At 44.2% G+C, this 18111-nt stretch overlaps 1 protein-coding gene across 1 annotated transcript in view; it reads left to right on the top strand.

Moving 5' to 3' along the window:
• Nucleotides 1–18111, top strand: part of LOC108789519 (LON peptidase N-terminal domain and RING finger protein 1-like) — a 65786-nt gene that overhangs the window by 45252 nt on the left and 2423 nt on the right. The window contains exons 6-10 of the mRNA XM_018559553.1: nucleotides 2821–2917; nucleotides 8010–8124; nucleotides 8213–8334; nucleotides 11457–11615; nucleotides 15014–15326. Of these exons, the coding sequence (XP_018415055.1) occupies nucleotides 2821–2917; nucleotides 8010–8124; nucleotides 8213–8334; nucleotides 11457–11615; nucleotides 15014–15326 (806 nt within the window). The remainder of the gene's footprint in view (nucleotides 1–2820; nucleotides 2918–8009; nucleotides 8125–8212; nucleotides 8335–11456; nucleotides 11616–15013; nucleotides 15327–18111) is intronic.

Genomic DNA, 18111 nt, shown 5'->3' with positions numbered 1-18111 from the left:
AACTACAAACCCAACAAAGAGAGGTAACAGGCCTGCAGATGTACAGCAGACCTTGGGATACCAGAAGAGTGGTCAGGTACAAGCTGAGTCGTTAACAGGAGGGCAGCACGGTACAGGAACAGGATTGATGAAGAGTTGTCAGGTGCAAGCCGGGTCAACAACAGGAGGACAGCGCGTTACAGGATTCAACGGAGAGTGGTCGGGTAACAAGCCGGGTCGGTGACAGGTTTTCAGATAGGACACAAGGTTCAGGGCATCAGTCAGGTTAGCAACACAATACTGACCCAGCTTCCTGACTGCAGGGAGGGCCTAAATACCCTCCCAGGAAGCACCAGGTGATGGGATGAGCAGTCACAGCTGGGGCACACCCGCAGGTGAGTACCGGAGCTGCAGGTTCCTTACAGTTCCTGGCTGCTGGAGACACCCGCAGGCGAGCACAGGAACTGCAGGACCCGGCTCCAGCGCCACCTGGGGGTGCTCTGGATCCTGACACAAGCACAAAATTCCCGGAGTTCTTGTTTAAGAAACCAAGAAACCTAACCCACTAACCCAAGTAAAACTGAAAGAAGCATTTTTTTAATATTTTTTCAGCTTATTCTATGTGAATGGGAACATGTAACAAATATAAAACAGGTGTTATTCCAATTTGGATTCAAAAGTAGAAATACATTTTAAGTGCAGTAACCATAACAGCCAATCAGAATTCTCTCTGCTGATATCTGTCACAGCCCGCTTGGTGTTACTATAAGGTGAGTAGGATCTCAACTGCGGAAGTTCAGGTTTCAAGGAGAGGTATCTATACGGCGCTCAGTCACGAACCCCAGGCATCACTCTCAATCATAGGCGGAGAGTTTGGGGTTCTTGCATCATGAGCCGTAATAGAAAGTAATAAAAAGAATATGTAAGGAGATGGAGTTAGTAACCCCTAAGCCCAGCTGGAATTATAAGGAGCTTCTTTTGGTGGTGTTGATTAAGGTCTGCTTAACTCATGCGGTTTTGGGAAACAGTTATAAGTGCCAAGAGATCACAGTACTTATAGCTATAGGCAGTCCATATATATATATATATATATGCATACACTTCTCATATACTTTAGCTTTAGGCAGTCCAGATCTATGTGTATACACTCCTCACGGATCTATAGGGTTAGGCAGTCCAGACATGTATAGATAACACAATTCTCTAGGTATTAGGCAGTCCAGATCTATGAGTACACACTTCGCACTGAACTAAAGATTTAGGTAGTCCATACATGTAGAAGCCCAGAGGGCTTTAAGGTACTTGCGCTTTAGGTGCTGGATCAGCAGTGACACAGGTCAGTTGTTTAAGCAGTAGGGTAGTCCTCCCTTCGGTCCTGGCGAGCAGTCTGCCTTGAAAACGAGGTTCCAGGGTGTTGGGGCATGAGAAACCCAATAGTGAACACCCTGCAGCGTTTGGTTCAAGTTTAAATAGGCGTGACGTCACGGCCGCGGCGCATTTCCGCGTTCCAGCGTGGAGCGCACAGTACCTCCCCTGATGGGGGAGGAAACCCTCGGCGGCTTCTCCCTCTGCTGCGTTCCACGCTGGGACGCACACGTGACACGGCACGGTGCGGAGAAATGTTACAATATCGGACCAGTGCAAGATCAATTGTAGTTGGTGTCTATGTGTCCCTGCACCAATCTTGGGTGTTTTGTTATGACATTCAGGGCAGCCATCAGAAATTTTGGGGCCCCTTAAATGGCTTTAGACCGGGCCCCCTTCCCCCGCACCGCCGCCACACTGTTATTATTCTACATTTATGTGGATAACCTCCTCAGGTATCACTTCCCCTCTCCCTTTTAGATTGTAAGCCCTCAGGGGCAGGGCCCTCCTTACCATCTTGTCTTGAATTGTGATTGTAATGCCTTCCTTATATTGTAAAGTGCTGCTAAAACTGTTGGTGCAATATAAATCCTGTATAGCAATAATACATTTATATAGCTCTGATATATACCACAATGCTGTACAGAGAACACTGAGCCAGTTACACCAGTCTCTGTACAGAGGAGCTTACACTCAAATGTCCCCCCACAGTCACACACTATTATTATACATTGATATAGCTCTGGCATATATTGAAGTGCTGTACAGAGAACACTGAGCCAGTCCCATCAGTCAAGCGTGGTGTGCAATAAAGTATAAAATTATACAGCAAGCAATGCAGAATACCACCAACTACAGAGCACTACAAATCCCAGCAATAATATATTATACAGCGCAATGCAGAATACCACCAGCTATAGAGGAGTACAACACATTATACATACAGTGTATAATGTATTGCTGGGATTTGTATTCCTCTATAGCTGGTGGTACATATACAGTGCAATATACCATTAGTGATGCTTACTCTCTATGGTGGGCTCTGCAGGGGTCTCAGGTGGGCTGGTCAAGGCTTCATCCCCCTCCCAGCTCCTCTTACCTGCTCCTGGTGCCTGTACACCTGGCCTCCTCTGCTGCCGGACTGGAAGTAATGTCATTTCCGTCCGGTCCCACATCAGACAAGCAGCGGTGCACTGCTAGGGCCAGGCCTTCCCCGGCGCTGCGGGGGCCCGGCCGCCTCCTCGCCTTTCCCTGTCGGACAATACTCATGTAAGGGTCCTGGGTGGCCCCCCCCAGGCTGCCTGGGTCCCTTACATGAGTATCGGCCGTACCCCCCTGATGGCAGCCCTGATGACATTTGCCATTTTTATGACTTCATACACAGGTACATACCTACAAAGCACTGGTACATCACTATAGAATGGGAACTTTGGAGAATCATGTGGGTCATTCTAAGACTTCCAATTTATTTTTTAGACACTTCGGAAGAAGATGGTACTCAGAAAATCGGCCCCAGTTCATCCCTGAAAGATCTGCTGAGCCTTTCTGATGTGGAATGTTCCCTGTGCATTCGGTAAGTTGTGAAGGATAAGAACATAAAACGCAAGGTGGAGTGCAGTGACCTCCACTGCTACCCAGTGTACTGCACTGCCTTACTGAATGAGCACAGCAGTGTACAGCTGGCTATACACAGTACAATGCAGAAGAAAAAAAAGAGTCTAGTGCTTGTTTAAGCGCGCTGGGGTGCGTTGACAGCCCATTCATTCCAGCCTTAATGCAATGCATGTTAATGTTCAACATACTCTGTATTACCTAAAGAGGTAAACGGGCTTCAATATCTATCATTTAGGAGCTGATGTCAAGGGTCAAAACTGCCCCCAAGGGCCTTCTTTACTGCCAGTGTGGAAGGATCCACAGGGCCTGTGTGTGCATTGGGCTTGCAAAGGATCTTTCAGTGATTGTTTCCTAGTAAACTTTCATCCCGTAATATCTTCGGACAGTTTTACACTGCAGATCATGGCGAAATCTAATTAATTCTGTAACACAAGTGGCAAAGCAAAGGGATGCCTTATTTAGAGAGAAATGAAGGTTGTTATTGTCAATTACCAAGCAGATGATCTGGGCTTCTCTCCAAATAAGCACTCCAGGTTTCAAAAAGATTAAAAGAGCAAATATCGGGATTGTCATGTCCCCGGCAATAATGAGCTGATTCTGCTGAGTTCAGAAATTATCTAGTCAAACAGAATCTGTTGCGTTTCTCAAGTTTAGAGATATACTCCTATTTGTGACCTGAAAACAGGAAATCAATTTTGTAAACAATAATTCACTTAACAATAAAAGAAAATACTTTTTTTGAGAAACAACCCCAGCTAAATCTGCTTTGCATAGAGTGGGAAAGAGTTAGAACCTCTGAGTTTTTCTCTTCTTGCCATCTGCATATATATCTATATATCTATATATATATCTATCTATCTATATATATATATATATATATATATCTATATATATATATATATATATATATATATAGTATAGGGCAAAAAGAAAACAAATAGAAGTCTTCATTGTATATATAACTATAAATATATACAGATTAGCACAGTGGCTTCGTTGTTAACACTTCTGCCTTGCAGCACTGGGGTCCTTGATTTGAATCCTGGCTAGGAAACTCTGCATGTTCTCCCTCCCTGTGCTTGTGTGGGTTTTCACCGGGTACCCCAGTTTGCTCCTACATGTCAAAGACATGCTGTTAGATTCATTGGCTCCTCTCTGATCTGGTCCTAGTATGAGTGTGCATATAGAATAGGGACCTTAGCTTGTAAGCTCTTTGAAGTCAAGGAGTGATGTGAATGTATAACATATGAAGCACTGTGTAAATTGTTGGTGCTATATAAATGCCTGTAATGATTATGTTTACTGGAGGCAGCCCCATCCTTCCTAAATGGGTAGAAACTGTCAGATCTTAGGTGACCTGTCTTTGAGATAAAGGGGGCAAATATGACCCTTTATACAGTATTTGGATAATACATATTTTATCACTAAGCCTGCAAACATTTTCAATTTAGACTTAGAGCCCAATTGAACCCACTGTATTTATTACTGTAATGTAGTCTGGGTACATAGCTGCTCTCTTAGGTTTTTCTTACTGTGTTTTGCAGCAATGGTTAAAGTAACCTGCTCTGGCAACATGTTGGAGGATTGGACAGCTGCTTTCACAATCAATGCAACAACCTGGGTCGGGTCACCAGTGGTTCAAAACCCCCCACCCTGCAAACTCCTCTAATTAACAGTGCTCTCACTCCCTGATCAGCAATGTTGAATGGAGCAGTGTACGGGTTTGGTGTGCTGGGTGGTGTCAAACCGTTGAAGACTCATGCTGCGTTGTGTCAGAGCAGCAGTCCGACTTTACAACAGCGCAGGGTATTTTTTGCAAGACTAGCAAGTTTAAAAAACCTAAAAGAACATATAACAAATATATATATTTACTATATATGCAGCATGAGTGCACGACAATGAACTCAGAGTTGACCTTTAAAGAGTAACTGAAACTTTTTGAACGCCAACTCCCATGCCAGTCTTATACTTACCAGTCCCCACCACAACAAGATATCTGCTGCATGCCGTGGGTGTCTCCAGTATGGAGATATCTCCTAGTATTTAAAAACCCAGGAAAGAAGCAGGTCAGTGGCCCTACATATGATATGTAGCGGGGATGGATAAACTATGAAAGTGTCTACATGACTTTAGTGATAAGACAATTTCTGTGTATGTTTGTTCAGCTTTGCCTCATGGTACCCAACTGTTCCTAGGTTCCTTGGTAATGAAGTTGGTTTAGCTTTAGTTCTCTTTTTCTTGCGTGCTGTACGTTGCCGTGACTGCTGTCTGCACAGAACAGCGTGACAGTCCTTGAGTCTATTTAGAGGCACATTTAGTGGGATTTGGAGAGGTTGGAACGTTTCCCTGGAGACCAGAAGCAGGAAGGAGCCTCTTTGTTGCAAAAAACACAGCCGGAATCCATGCAGACGGCCAAAACTGCAGAGACTGCGTCCTTGTACCGTAGAAAAGAACACAGCGCTGTGATTTCTCATACATACCGACACCTGCTGAAGGGCCTCACTACTGCACCAGAGAGCTGTCTGTCACCTCTGATGGGAACCCTCAATGCATATGTGACCAGGATGTGCACGACTGTGTTTTAGAGTATTAAAAAAAAGTGCCACATCTATCTAGTCCCTTCTGCATGTTCCATAATGACATTATTTTGTGTTTCTACCCATTTGCACATACTATATATGTCAAACCTTTTCCCATACAGACTGTCACGGGTCGTGCTGCCTGTGTGTTGTAAATGTTGAAATCTTATATTAAAAGGGAAATATAGGGCATTTTTTGTGAACATTTATTTTTGGTTTTTACGGCTTTAACCTGTATTTTGCTTTTATTTTATTTTGCTAAAATTAAAAAAAAAGGTGTTTCCTTCAAAGAGGAAGTACAGAGGAGGTTACAAAGCTTCTCTCTGACAACCACCTCACCACTTGCCCCCTGGACCCTGTTCCCTCACCGCTACTTCAGTCACCCTCTTGCTCTATCCTAGACTCTCTTGTTCATATTTTCAATCTCTCACTCTCTACAGGAATCTTTCCCTCCCCTCTAAAGCATGCCCTGGTCACCCCAATACCCAAAAAACCCTCAATGGACCCTACCGACCTCAATAATCGCAGACCAATCTCCCATTCACCTCCAAACTCCTAGAACGCCTCATCTACAGCCGCCTAAGTCGCCACCTTGCTGATCACAACCTTCCTGACCCCTTACAATCTGGCTTTCGCCCCCAACACTCCACTGAAACCGCCCTCCTAAAACTCACTAATGACCTCCTCACTGCTAAAAGCAAAGGCCACTATTTCCTACTCTTGCTTTTAAATCTTTCTGCTGCTTTTGACACTGTTGACCACCTGCTCCTCCTCAAAAAACTCCAGTCACATGGGCTACAAGACTCAGCTCTCTCGTGCTTCTCCTCCTACCTATCTAAGCGCTCCTTTAGCGTCACCTACAACTCTAACTCCGCCCTTCCTCTTCCTCTTTCTGTAGTGGTCCCCCAAGGCTCTGTCTTTGGACCCCTTCTTTTCTCTATCTACACCTCCTCCCTTGGTCAGTTATTAACCTCACATGGCTTCCAATACCATCTCTATGCCGATGACACTCAAATCTATCTTTCTACTCCACAACTCACCCCCTCAGTGTCCTCTTGTGTCACTAATCTACTATCCGACATATCCGTCTGGATGTCGTAACACTTCTTAAAACTCAATCTTTCAAAAACTGAGCTCATGATATTTCCTCCACCCCGTGCACCTTCCCCCAACTTTTCCCTTGAGATTGTTAACACAACTATCCACCCCTCCTCCCATGCTAAGATCCTAGGTGTCATCCTTGACTCAGACCTCACCTTTCTTCCCCACATCCAATCACTATCTAAATCCTGCCATCTTCACCTTCGTAACATCTCCTAAATACGCCCCTCCCTGACCAAAGAAACCGCACAACTACTCATCCACACGCTTGTTATATCTCGTCTTGACTATTGCAAACTCCCTCCTCATTGGCCTTCCACTACACAGGCTATCCCCCCTTCAGTCTATCATGAATGCAGCTGCCAGACTCATCCACCTAACTAACCGCTCAGTGTTAGCAACCACCCTCTGCCAATCCCTGTTCACTTCCCCCTCCCTTTTAGATTGTAAGCCCTCAGGGGCAGGGCCCTCCTTACCATCTTGTCTTGATTTGTATTGTAATTGCAATGTCTTCCCTATATTGTAAAGCGCTGCGCAAACTGTTGGCACTATATAAATCCTGTATAATAATAATAATAACTTACAGCCAATGTACCCGGTATTGAAGATAAACCACTAACTGTTCCAGGATTGCCCATATTCTGGTCCCCTACATTTTTTCAAATTTTATGTTTGCAGTAGGGTCACTCTAGGCTGGGATCACACCTTGCACCCTTTAGTACCTTGCGGTGCCTTTAATTTTAACATTGCAACACATGGTATTGTATTGCTGTGTGTTGTGGTACCAAAAAAGGGTCAGTATTGTTTTCTGTGCATTCCTGTGCAGCCAAATCAGCTGCTGAAAAGCTCTACGCATTCTCACACAATGTATCCAAGTTCGAGCCATCACAGTCCTGCTACATGTTCTCCCTCAGTAAGCCCTGATGAAGGGGGTAATTGAATGAGCCCCTGAAACATTTTGGCAATGGCTATTTCTCTACTGTTCCCTCAACCATACATTGAATAAAGATGTATCTGGACTATTAAACAGTGTGTGGGGCTTTAATTTAATATCCTACAACTTGACATTACAAACCAAGGAGACGGTAGAGATCCCCTGGGATGTGGAAGCTGCCTGTCTGGTAGTCAGATCACCTGTAATGACTCTCTCACATCATAATTGGCCAACTAAACCAGTAGGAGGATAAACCTTGCAGGTCCAGCACTTTTATTTTTCTTTCCAGGTTTCCCTGGCTGTGACTCTGATTTATCAGAGCAATCTTTTTAGATGAACAGGAGTAGATGATTAGTTTTATGATTAAGTTTTTGTCTATGTGATTATTTTGATACTTTGTTTATAGAGAAGCTAATTTTTTTTTTGTAATATGTCAGGATGTTCTTGGAGCCGGTAACCACTCCTTGTGGTCACAACTTCTGCAAGGAGTGCCTGTTACGCTGCCTGGACCACCAGCCTTACTGCCCATTGTGCAAGCAGAGCTTACGAGAGGTAATATGCACGTTCACTTCTGTAGACTCTGTTGTTTTTGTTTTGGCTGCATTGCCTCTTGCACTGACACTTCGTACCTCTGCTGCAGTACCTGAGGGTTGGCTGTTATGATGTCACTGCTCTTCTGGTGGACCTCATGGAAGCCATATTTCCTTCAGAGGTGGCTGACAGGAAGCAGGTTCGTCTTACGGAGATTGCTGAGATGTCCAAGTAAGTACTTAACCAGTAACTAGTAACTCAGGTTTAGAGCACATCTATACCCAGCAACAAAACGGTAATATATTTTAGCTTGCCAGCTCTTAGATATGGTGGTTGCATGCATTTTATTTTTTTAGGTTCCTTTTCCCTTGTTTTTACCAGGTAATTCTGCTAGTAACGCACTTCCTGTCCTAAGAACTCTCCAAGCTCGCTCCCGTGATGGACTACAATCTCACATTTACTTTACTACTTTGTATTGAGATTGCAGTCCACAGGAGTGAGCTCGGAGCGGTGCTAACTTCCCAACACACACTTCAGTAGGAAGGACATGACTGACTGCAAGGCCAAGTAACCCTTACTTCCTACCTAAATAACACACTAAACACCAGTAATTTTAAATAATGTAATGTAATAACATTTATTAAAAGGTTGAATGGCCACAGCGATGTAAGCATATACAATAATAGCAGAACATACTATGTAGCAAGAAAAAATACTTCGGTCCCTAACAAGTGCCAAAAAACACCATGTGTGTACCATGACCCATTGTTTACTGTACCAAACACCGGCCGCCCATATTCTGGCCAACAGTTGCCCAAGTTCTTACTGGCTACCAAGCTATAGAGCCCAGTAGCCCCACCATTGGCACTTCCCTACTACTCCGCTCCTTTTCACTTTGCAGAGAGCCAGTTCTTCGTCGTTGGTGCATGGCACCACCAGGGACCCGCCCAATGGACGACCAACCTAGAAGAAAAATAAGTCAGTCATATTTCCCAAAACACAAATTCCACCTTTAACGTAGAAAATGAATACCCATAACCCTAACTAGGAAAAATGTATCCCTCCTCCCTAAATTCCACACTTGCAGAAACTAACCCTTAGGAAACATAAAAAACAACAAGCTGAAATACTATAAGGGAGCGTGGGCGGGACTGACTACTTTTCGCTCCCACTTTAAATGGTTCCTTACCTCACACTACACAGTAAGATGGCCCCCTTAACTCCACCCCACAAGCTAAACCCACCTATCACTATGCTAGCTGGCCCTCCCTCCCCCTTTTCAAACACAACAGAAAAAAACACATTCCATCCAATACTCACCTAACTCCTTCTCGTTCAGGTCTGACCTGCATCAGTCATGTCCCTTCCTCCACAGGGAACTGTGTCAGCACCAATTCAGAGATGATTTGAGGATCTACAGCTGAGTGATACATAAATAAGATACATTGTTGTTAATAGTTAGGGTACTAGAATGTATTTTTAAGATTTAACTCCTGAGTTTAGTGTCACTGTAAGTGCGTTGGCATTTATTTTGCATTCTGTGCAAAGGGACGAGCAGAAGGACTTGAAAAGGCAGGATAAAACCAGGTAGAGTTTTTTTATCATGGGATGCATTGCGAGTTCCAACTATAGGGAGATGGTGATGGGAGAGGGAAGAAAAGTATTGTGGGTAGAACACTAAATAGCTGGAGAGTAACTAGGTAGGAAGGGATAAAGAGAAACAACTATATCATTACAAACTACATTGAAACATTTTACAAACCCAGATTTTAAATCTAGAAAATGCTATAGTTTCCTTTAATGCAGAACACAAACACAACAGCCGGTGTGCATTGGAGGTGAACACACCAAAGATGCTCTTCCCCTTCAGAATGAATGCAGATGAGTCAGGGCATTAATATTGAAAAAAGATAATTACCATAACGGGAACAGTTTAAAAGAATAACAGAGTTCAGTAATTGTGGGGTCTTGAGTAATTATTCTTCTGCTGACATAAAGCCTCAGCAGGTGGATTTATACACTTACCCAGAGAGTCTCTGCAGTAATTAATGTTCCCGGATTGAGTTTTTTTTTTCTGCTGACTTTAGAGACTGAAAATGAGGTGTGCCCTTGTAATTGGCTTCCCCTGATACCACTAACCTCATCTAGTCATGTGTGCCGCATGGCTTTGGAAAAGGTCACCCTAGATGGTGTATATATAACACAACCTTACAGGTACACTATAGTCAAACCTGAACATTTTGCATTTAAAGCTGAACTGTAGGTTGATATAAAAGACACACAATAATGCAGCTCTGTAATACATAATTAACATCATTTTATAGTATAACTACTAGCAGTGTAAGTACCTGAATTTGACTTGGTTTCAGCCTCTTGCAGTCTTTGTGTAGTAAAGCTCAGACTGCGGGAGGGAGAAGCAGGAGTAAACCAGCTGTGGTGCAGTTTCTTTTACTTATATAGAGGATAGTGATAGTAGGAGAGGGCAGAGTATAAGAGAGATGAGCTCAAAAGTCTGCTGCTTCTACTTTCACTGTCCAGTCACAGGCTTGGGGAGGGTCAAGACCTGAAAGTATTACTGGTTTGCCGACATTGCTGTGCTGTGTCAATTTCAGAACTGGATGGACAGAAAAACAAATCCTTAGGCAGGAAAAAGTAGTTCCTTTGTATATTTAGCAGTTTGCCTGGAGTTCAGGTTTAAACAAACTCAGCAAACATAAACTACCTGCTGAGTGTCTCCAGTTTTTATCCTGGGGTTCACTGTCTGGATGCTTTTCTTTTTATATTCCTAGTTGTATCACTAGCGTTTTTGCAGCCTGAGGCAGTGCGCTGGAGGGCGGGGCTGGAAGGATTGGGCAAGATGGTGTGGGGGTATAGGTATCAATCTGGTAAGCGTCCCACCCAGCTCCCGGCTACCCGTGACATCACTGGTTGCCAGGAGCTGGGTGGGACGCTGGCCAGAGCATCCCTGGTTGCTAAGACCTGGGAGGACAGATTTGTATGGCCCTTAAATCTCGCCATCCGGCTCTTAGCAACATGGGGCGCTATGGCCGGAAAGGAGGTGGCCCAAACAATGTGCTGCTCTGCCTACTGCCCCCCACGTGACCCAAAGAGATGCCACCTGAGGTAACAGCCTCAGGCTGCCTCATTAAAGGGACCGCACTGTATATTCCTATAGTTGCCAGTGTCCTAAGTGGCTCAAAATGCGAGCCTGCAAAAAAAAGAATGAAAATACCTTTCCTCCAACTCGCTCTGCAGCACACTGTTTTGATCAAGATCAAATTTCTGCAGTTATTGCTTGTAATGTACATATAATTAAATAGAGTATTCAAGTAATGTGTTGTTTTCTCTTTCAGCCTGGTTAGCAATGTGCCAATCTTTGTTTGCACCGTGGCCTTTCCAGGCGTGCCCTGTCCTCTACATGTTTTTGAACCACGTTATCGTCTCATGATGCGTCGCTGCCTTGAAACTGGGACCAAAAGCTTTGGCATGTGCCTTTATGAGAGTGGGAAGAGGTATTAGACAGATGTTATCTTGTTCCATTGTATTGTCTTCCAATCTGTAGAGGATATGAGCTTCTTTTATCGATTTAGAGTCCTGTACCACCATTTGTTATGATTTCTGATTTCCTGCTCTCCCTTGTCAGTTCTCTATGCTGGCATAGATTCATATAGTTTAAACCCCTTAAAACCAGTGTCCTCACGCAGACACGTGGAGGAAGAGAGGGAGCATCTGACCATGTCTGTTAGATTATAAAGTGCATTGGGCAATGTACCTAAATTCTGGCTCCTATTGGGCTGTGTTGGCAAATTTAGACACGCTGTGCAACATCTCTCAAAGTAAGGGAAAGTAAGAGTAAGGCTATCAAAATGGAGGTTGCTAATACAATCTCTGTCTGGCTGAATATGTATCACTCTGACTTCAATTACTTATTTGCATTCTGACTGCCGATCCCTTATGTGCATTTGTCCCTGCAACCAATACAAAATAGCAGCTCATGCACAGAATTTGTTTTGCTGTGCTGGGTATGTATGACTGGCATGACTGTACAGTTTGCTGTGATGCTGAGAAAAAGGCGCAAGGTCCGCACTAGATGGCGTTCTTGGGAGAGGTGAGACGAGCTTCGTATTGTGCTGAATAAGCATCCTGTCAGATCAAAGTGATAAAATATGTATCTGGCATCGGTGAACTTCCTGTGGGTACAGAAAAAGGTAGATGTAATGATAGATAATGGTAGGTACCTACTGTCGACTTCTGATAAGCAGAAGGTTTGGCTTAAAAACTTTAAAAAGACGGACAGGTTCACTTCTATGGAGATTTCCAGGAAACATAATTAGAAAGGACTGTGGGTGCAAAGGGTAAAGGTTTAATTATACCTACTTCCATGCTGTTTTGTTTTATATGGATCTCAAGAAACTGAATAGAGAGTACAGCAATACCTTTGCTTTCTGTGCCCATGCTTTTATTCTGTTCGCTCTCTATTTCCTCTCCTGGTATTTTCTGAATAAAATAGTCACCACAGATGGTGGCCCCTTAGAGTTCCATGATCGGGCTCCAAAAGTTATTTTTTTTTGTAAAATATGCTGCTAACTAAAAGAGAATGTGTCCTTTCCCCTTCAGGTGAAAGCTTCTCTTGACAGTCCACTACTCCTACCCCTTGTTACTCTCCTTTGGTATGCCTCACTACTGCTCCATTCATACATACAGTGCTTGGGTATTTCTGGGTATGGGGGGGCAGCATGTGACTTCCTCCCTTTCATCCCAGGATGCAGTTGCCAGGCCTGAACACCTTAACCCTCTGTAAGCTCCTACACAGGCAAACCTGGCACTTACACAATGATTATACCTAGATCCAGGGCCGTCTTTAACGCAGGGCAAAAGGGGCAGTCGCCCAGGGCCCAATCATTGTTGTGGGGCCCAAAGCAGCTGCCCCTTCAGCCCACATAAGATAAACACATGCAGGGCTGGCAGCCTCACCTGTGTAGGCAATGGGGCTTGCACCAGCCCTGCCCCCTGTCTGTGTACACAGCATCGGTGCTCTACACACAGGAGGCTACATACAGCAACTTAGACGTGGCTCTGGGCTCCGCCCACTATCAACTCGGCCCCGCCTCCCGCTCTCCGTACTCTGCTCTCCTGTGTTGTCTGGGGCCCTGCTGGGAGCCCACACCGTGCCCTGATGTCACCCCCACTGTGTCCCCTCCTGCCTCCCCTCTCTGGACCTTCGCACCAAGTAAGTGCCCAAATATGCCACAGTTTATGTATGCAACAGATAAATATACTGTGTGCAACACATACATATGCAGAGCAGGTTCTTGACATTGCTTCTCTAGTTCAATCCATGCTGCTGAAGCAGGATTTAGAGTTTTTAAAGAAAATGTCATTATCAAGTTCTATGTATGGCTGCAGCAAAGCTTCCTGTGCTCTCAATACTAGGGATGGACCTATCGATAATATTACAAACAGGATCTGTGCTATGGAACAACAAATCCCTAAGCTGCCATGCTAAAAATTGTATACAACACCTAAAAAACTTGAATTATAAACATGCCCTGCGCTATAGAGACCAACTACATATGCAATCTAATGATAATATACATGTGAAGTAAATACAGAAATATATAAATACGCAGAATCACCCTATGGTGAATAAATACATATTAGGTATTTTTTCACTAAATGCATTGCACGTTTATAATTCACTAGGGATGCTACTGCACCGATACCGATACCTGCACAGCCTGTCTGAGACCCCGTACACAGCCCTCCTGAGAACCTGTATAGTCCTCCTGAGACTCCGCACAGCTTCCCACCAGGATATTGAATATCCTGTCTCTCTCCTGGCTCTCTCTCCTAGCTGTCTCTCACTCTATCCCCTGGCTGTCGCTCCTGCCTCTCTCTCCTCTCGGTCTCTCCTCTTTCCCCCCTGTCTGTCTCTCCTCGCTCTCTCTCCTAACTGTCTCTCTTTGCTCTCTCCCCTAGCTCTCTCTCCTGGCTGCCTCTCCTCTTCTCTCTCTCCCGTCTGTCTCTTCTCGCTCTCTCTCCTGGCTGTCTTTCCTCAATCTTTCTCCTGGCTGTCTCTCTTTGCTCTCTCCCCTGGCTGTCTCTTCTCACTGTATTCTGGCTGTCTCTCCCTGCTCTCTCCCCTTGCTGTCTCTCCTCGCTCTCTATTCTGGCTGTCTCTCTCCTGGCTGTCTCGCCTCATTCTCTTCTCTCTCCCCTTGCTGTCTCTCCCCGCTCTCTCTCCTTGCTGTCTCTCCTCGTTCTCTCCCATGTCTGTCTCTCCTCCCTCTCTCCTCGTTCTCTCTTGTTTATTCTAAAAAAAGTTGCAGTGTGGTGTTAGACTGTTCGGGATTCGCTTGAAGAAAAGGCAGCAACCCTTGCAGCACCATTCTCTTTACTATGCGTTCGGCATCACATAGTGTTGCCCTCACCTCTTCCGTATGCTGCTGTTAGGGCCGGGGGGGGGGGGGCAAGAAATTGTTTGCCCAGGGTCCAATCAGTATTAAAGACGGCCCTGCCTACATCTCTAAAAGACAAACAGACAGACAAGGGAGTTTGCCTAAGTATCAGTGGGTGGGTGTGTGGATGACCCATCAAGAGAACCTCTCGCTTTGCTATGAATGTGAAAATGACAGATTTTCCTAAAAAAATTTTTGCATATATATTTGAAGTGTAAAATATCGCTCTGTCAGGCCTATAATATCCAAAGATAGATTGCGTGGGAAAATTGGCAGTAGCTGCCCAGTCTTTCTTTGGACCAAATCTACAATCTCTGTGGGAGATTAACCTTAATGGGCATGGGTCTTCTGTCAGCCTTATTAACTATATACAGTAGATATGTAAACAGGTCTGCTTGGGTCTTACTACTATGTTGGTCTTCATGACTTAAAGCAAATTCTCATGTGCTCAGCTTTGCAGACTATGGCTGTATGTTGGAGATCTTGCACTTGGACTATTTGCCCGACGGCCGGTCACTGGTGGAGACAGTTGGCAGGAGACGTTTCCGTGTGCTGCAGAGAGGCCAGTTGGATGGTTATCACAAAGCGGAGATAGAGTACCTGTCGGACAAGAAGGTGGAGGGAGAAGAGCTGGAGGAGTTACAGAGATTACATGACATGGTATACCAGCAGCTGGAGGAATGCTTCTCACAGCAGAGAGGGAGTTCTCCTCGAGGTATCTTCATGAATCACACCAGCCCACCTCCGAAAGACGACAACATACAGGTTAGTGCGCAGGACAAAATCAAATGAACTCAGATTTTAAAGGGTGTCTCTACTAATAAAAAAAATATTTTTACTTCAGTCTGATTTTGAGCTAACAATGGTCAGCAATGACATTCTTAGTAATTCTGTCAGCGCCGGTTTCCTTTAAGGAAAAACTGTAAGCACAATGTAAAATCACCCAAAGCTTTCATATTGACAGCTGCATTGGATCCCAAAAATGGAGGATCTTCTGGTATGTGGCTTTAAAACCTGTGCAGTAAATACATTCCCAATATTCAGGTAGGCCAATTGGCAGATTGGCTAGGGATGTGGATGGGTAGGTGATCAGCTATGGTCAGGGGTGTAACTAGAAATCACAGGACCCCATAGCAAAATTTTGTATGCCCCCACAAAAAAATGCCACTGATCAACACATTGCTACAGTCATGTGGCACAGTGCCAAGCTACAGCATATATTATTATATATTATGATATGATAACATGCAGTTAAGAAACAATCACTATTCTTGGATGCATTGATCGTGCATCCAGAGAAAGCGATTGATCCCTAACTGCAGTGGCTGTCACCTGATCATTAACTTGAACGGGTAACAGCTGCTGCATCCCCAGATTAGGGATTCCTGCTGCAGTTTACAGGTATGAATGGGGTGAATTGCACAATCCCTGGTGATCCAGTGGTTGATTAGTAAGGTCTGGTGTTGACCTTCCTAATCTTTCTTTTCGGCCGGAGCTCAGAGCTGATGATTTTTGGGACCTTAGACTGCTGCAGTGGAGGGGGAGCGAGGCTCTGCGGTTTTTTAAGCACCTAGACAAAAATTAGAAATTACCCCTTGCAGTGCGGAGGTAGCTCCACTGCTAGGGTGAATAAAAGTTCTCCTTTAAAGCTGAACTCTAGGCAGATATAGAAGACACCATTAATGCAGTTTTGTAACCATTAATACATCAGTAAATGTATGTTTTAATTGAATGCAGTGTATGTACCTAAATTTAATCTGGCATCAGCCTCTTGCAGTCCTTATACTGCAGGGCTGAAGTGTGAGGGTAGGAAGCAGCACAAGGAGCCAATCAGTTCATGTGCTGACAAACAGCATTCTGATAGAAATGGAAAACAGAGTGACAGAGAAATTAGCTTATCACTGTGCTGCTTCTCCTTTCACTGTCCAATAACAGACGGGTCCAGGACAATCTCATCTCAGAGAAAGTATATTGAATGATGCTAGCCATCAACTGAGGACATCTAGTATCAGTAAAAAGTACTGTAGGGGGGAAATCTCTGGATTGATGGTGAATCTTGCATCAAAAGCAGGTTTTATTTGATCTTCTAAAGGGCTATTTATTTTGGTTGGGGTTCTAATTTAATGATTTCTAAAGCTCCTCATCATCAAAAAAAAACTGTCCAGCTTTTCATTTCTTACAATGAACTCTGGCCTGAGCTGTATTCATGAAACAGCCAACGCAGCTCAAAGTTTGAACGTATAATTTACGAGGGAAAGACTGGAGAGATGACAGATGGAATGTTTTATCTCCTGACAGACACATCTATGTCATAGCTCCCCTGCTCTCTATCACTCCCTCTTAAACACACACTGTTCTGACACCGCGTTCTATTACTGTCCCTGTGCTCTGCAGGTATACTAATGATTGTTAAGCCGCACACAGCATTGCCACTGCGCATTAATCTTGTCCCGCTGCAGTGGTCGCAAACGTCTTGTGCAAAGTAGTGCTGCCACTCGGCACACTGCAAGGCTCATTTATTCCAAAAATGACTTTTTTTAAAAGAGTAAAACACACAGTTGTTTTGAAGAATGTAAATATTGCTACAATATTATTTAATTAAATTGCTTTAGTAATGAACTGAAGTGTTAATGAGATTCCTGCAACAACAACAAAAATATTTTCAGCAGTGCTGCAGATGTACGATGTTTAATCCTCAGGCCCAAAAGTACCTGGTGATAAGATGGGGGGCTATTTATAAAGGTTTCACATGGGAAATGTTTGCTGGATATTCAGCCATCTGTATTTTACAGTATTCGGCTATCATTTTCAAAAAGGATTCAGCCATTAGCATACAACATAGTAGAGAGATTCCAGTTACAAGATTCACCCATCTTATAATCAAACAAGATTCAACGGTCAGCATACAACATCATAAATTCCAGTTACAAACAAGATTTCGCCATTACATTCAACAATCAAACAGGATTCACCCATTACATTCAACAATCAAACAAGATTTGCCCATCACATTCAACAATCAGCTGGCCAGGCTGCATTGCTTACCTGCAGCAGGGAAAAGTCATCTTACCAGTCAGTTTGATATGACTACACACACACACACACACAAACACACACACACACACACTGTACTGAGTGTTTGTGTTCCGCTCTCCATTCTGAGTGCTCTGCCTGTCACCGGATGCTGAGCTCTCTTCCCGCATCACCCCGCTCAGCCTCCTGACAGCTTCTCTCCTCCCCACTGGGAGGCCGCGAGGTGGATCGGCTCTTTGTCCCTCTGATCCCTTCTGCCGACACAGGTGGGGAAGAGCAGCGGGCATCAGAGGGGACACAGACCAAAGCTTGCAGCCGGCACCGAGCGGTAAGGAGAGAAGCTAGGTATGCACCGTTTTGGTACTATCGGCATTTTGCCCATAGTACCATTTTCAGCTGCAATGTTTCAGCGGCCAAAATTTCAGTGCATCCCTGATAGATACTGTGTGTGTGTATATGTATTTATATATCTATATAGATATATATCTATATAGATATATATCTATATAGATATATA

The sequence above is a fragment of the Nanorana parkeri genome, unplaced genomic scaffold, assembly GCF_000935625.1.
Source record: "Nanorana parkeri isolate BGI_ZX_2015 unplaced genomic scaffold, ASM93562v1 scaffold403, whole genome shotgun sequence".
NCBI lineage: Eukaryota > Metazoa > Chordata > Amphibia > Anura > Dicroglossidae > Nanorana > Nanorana parkeri.
Note: the sequence above shows the minus strand (reverse complement) of the source record. Positions and strands in the feature narration are given on the sequence as shown.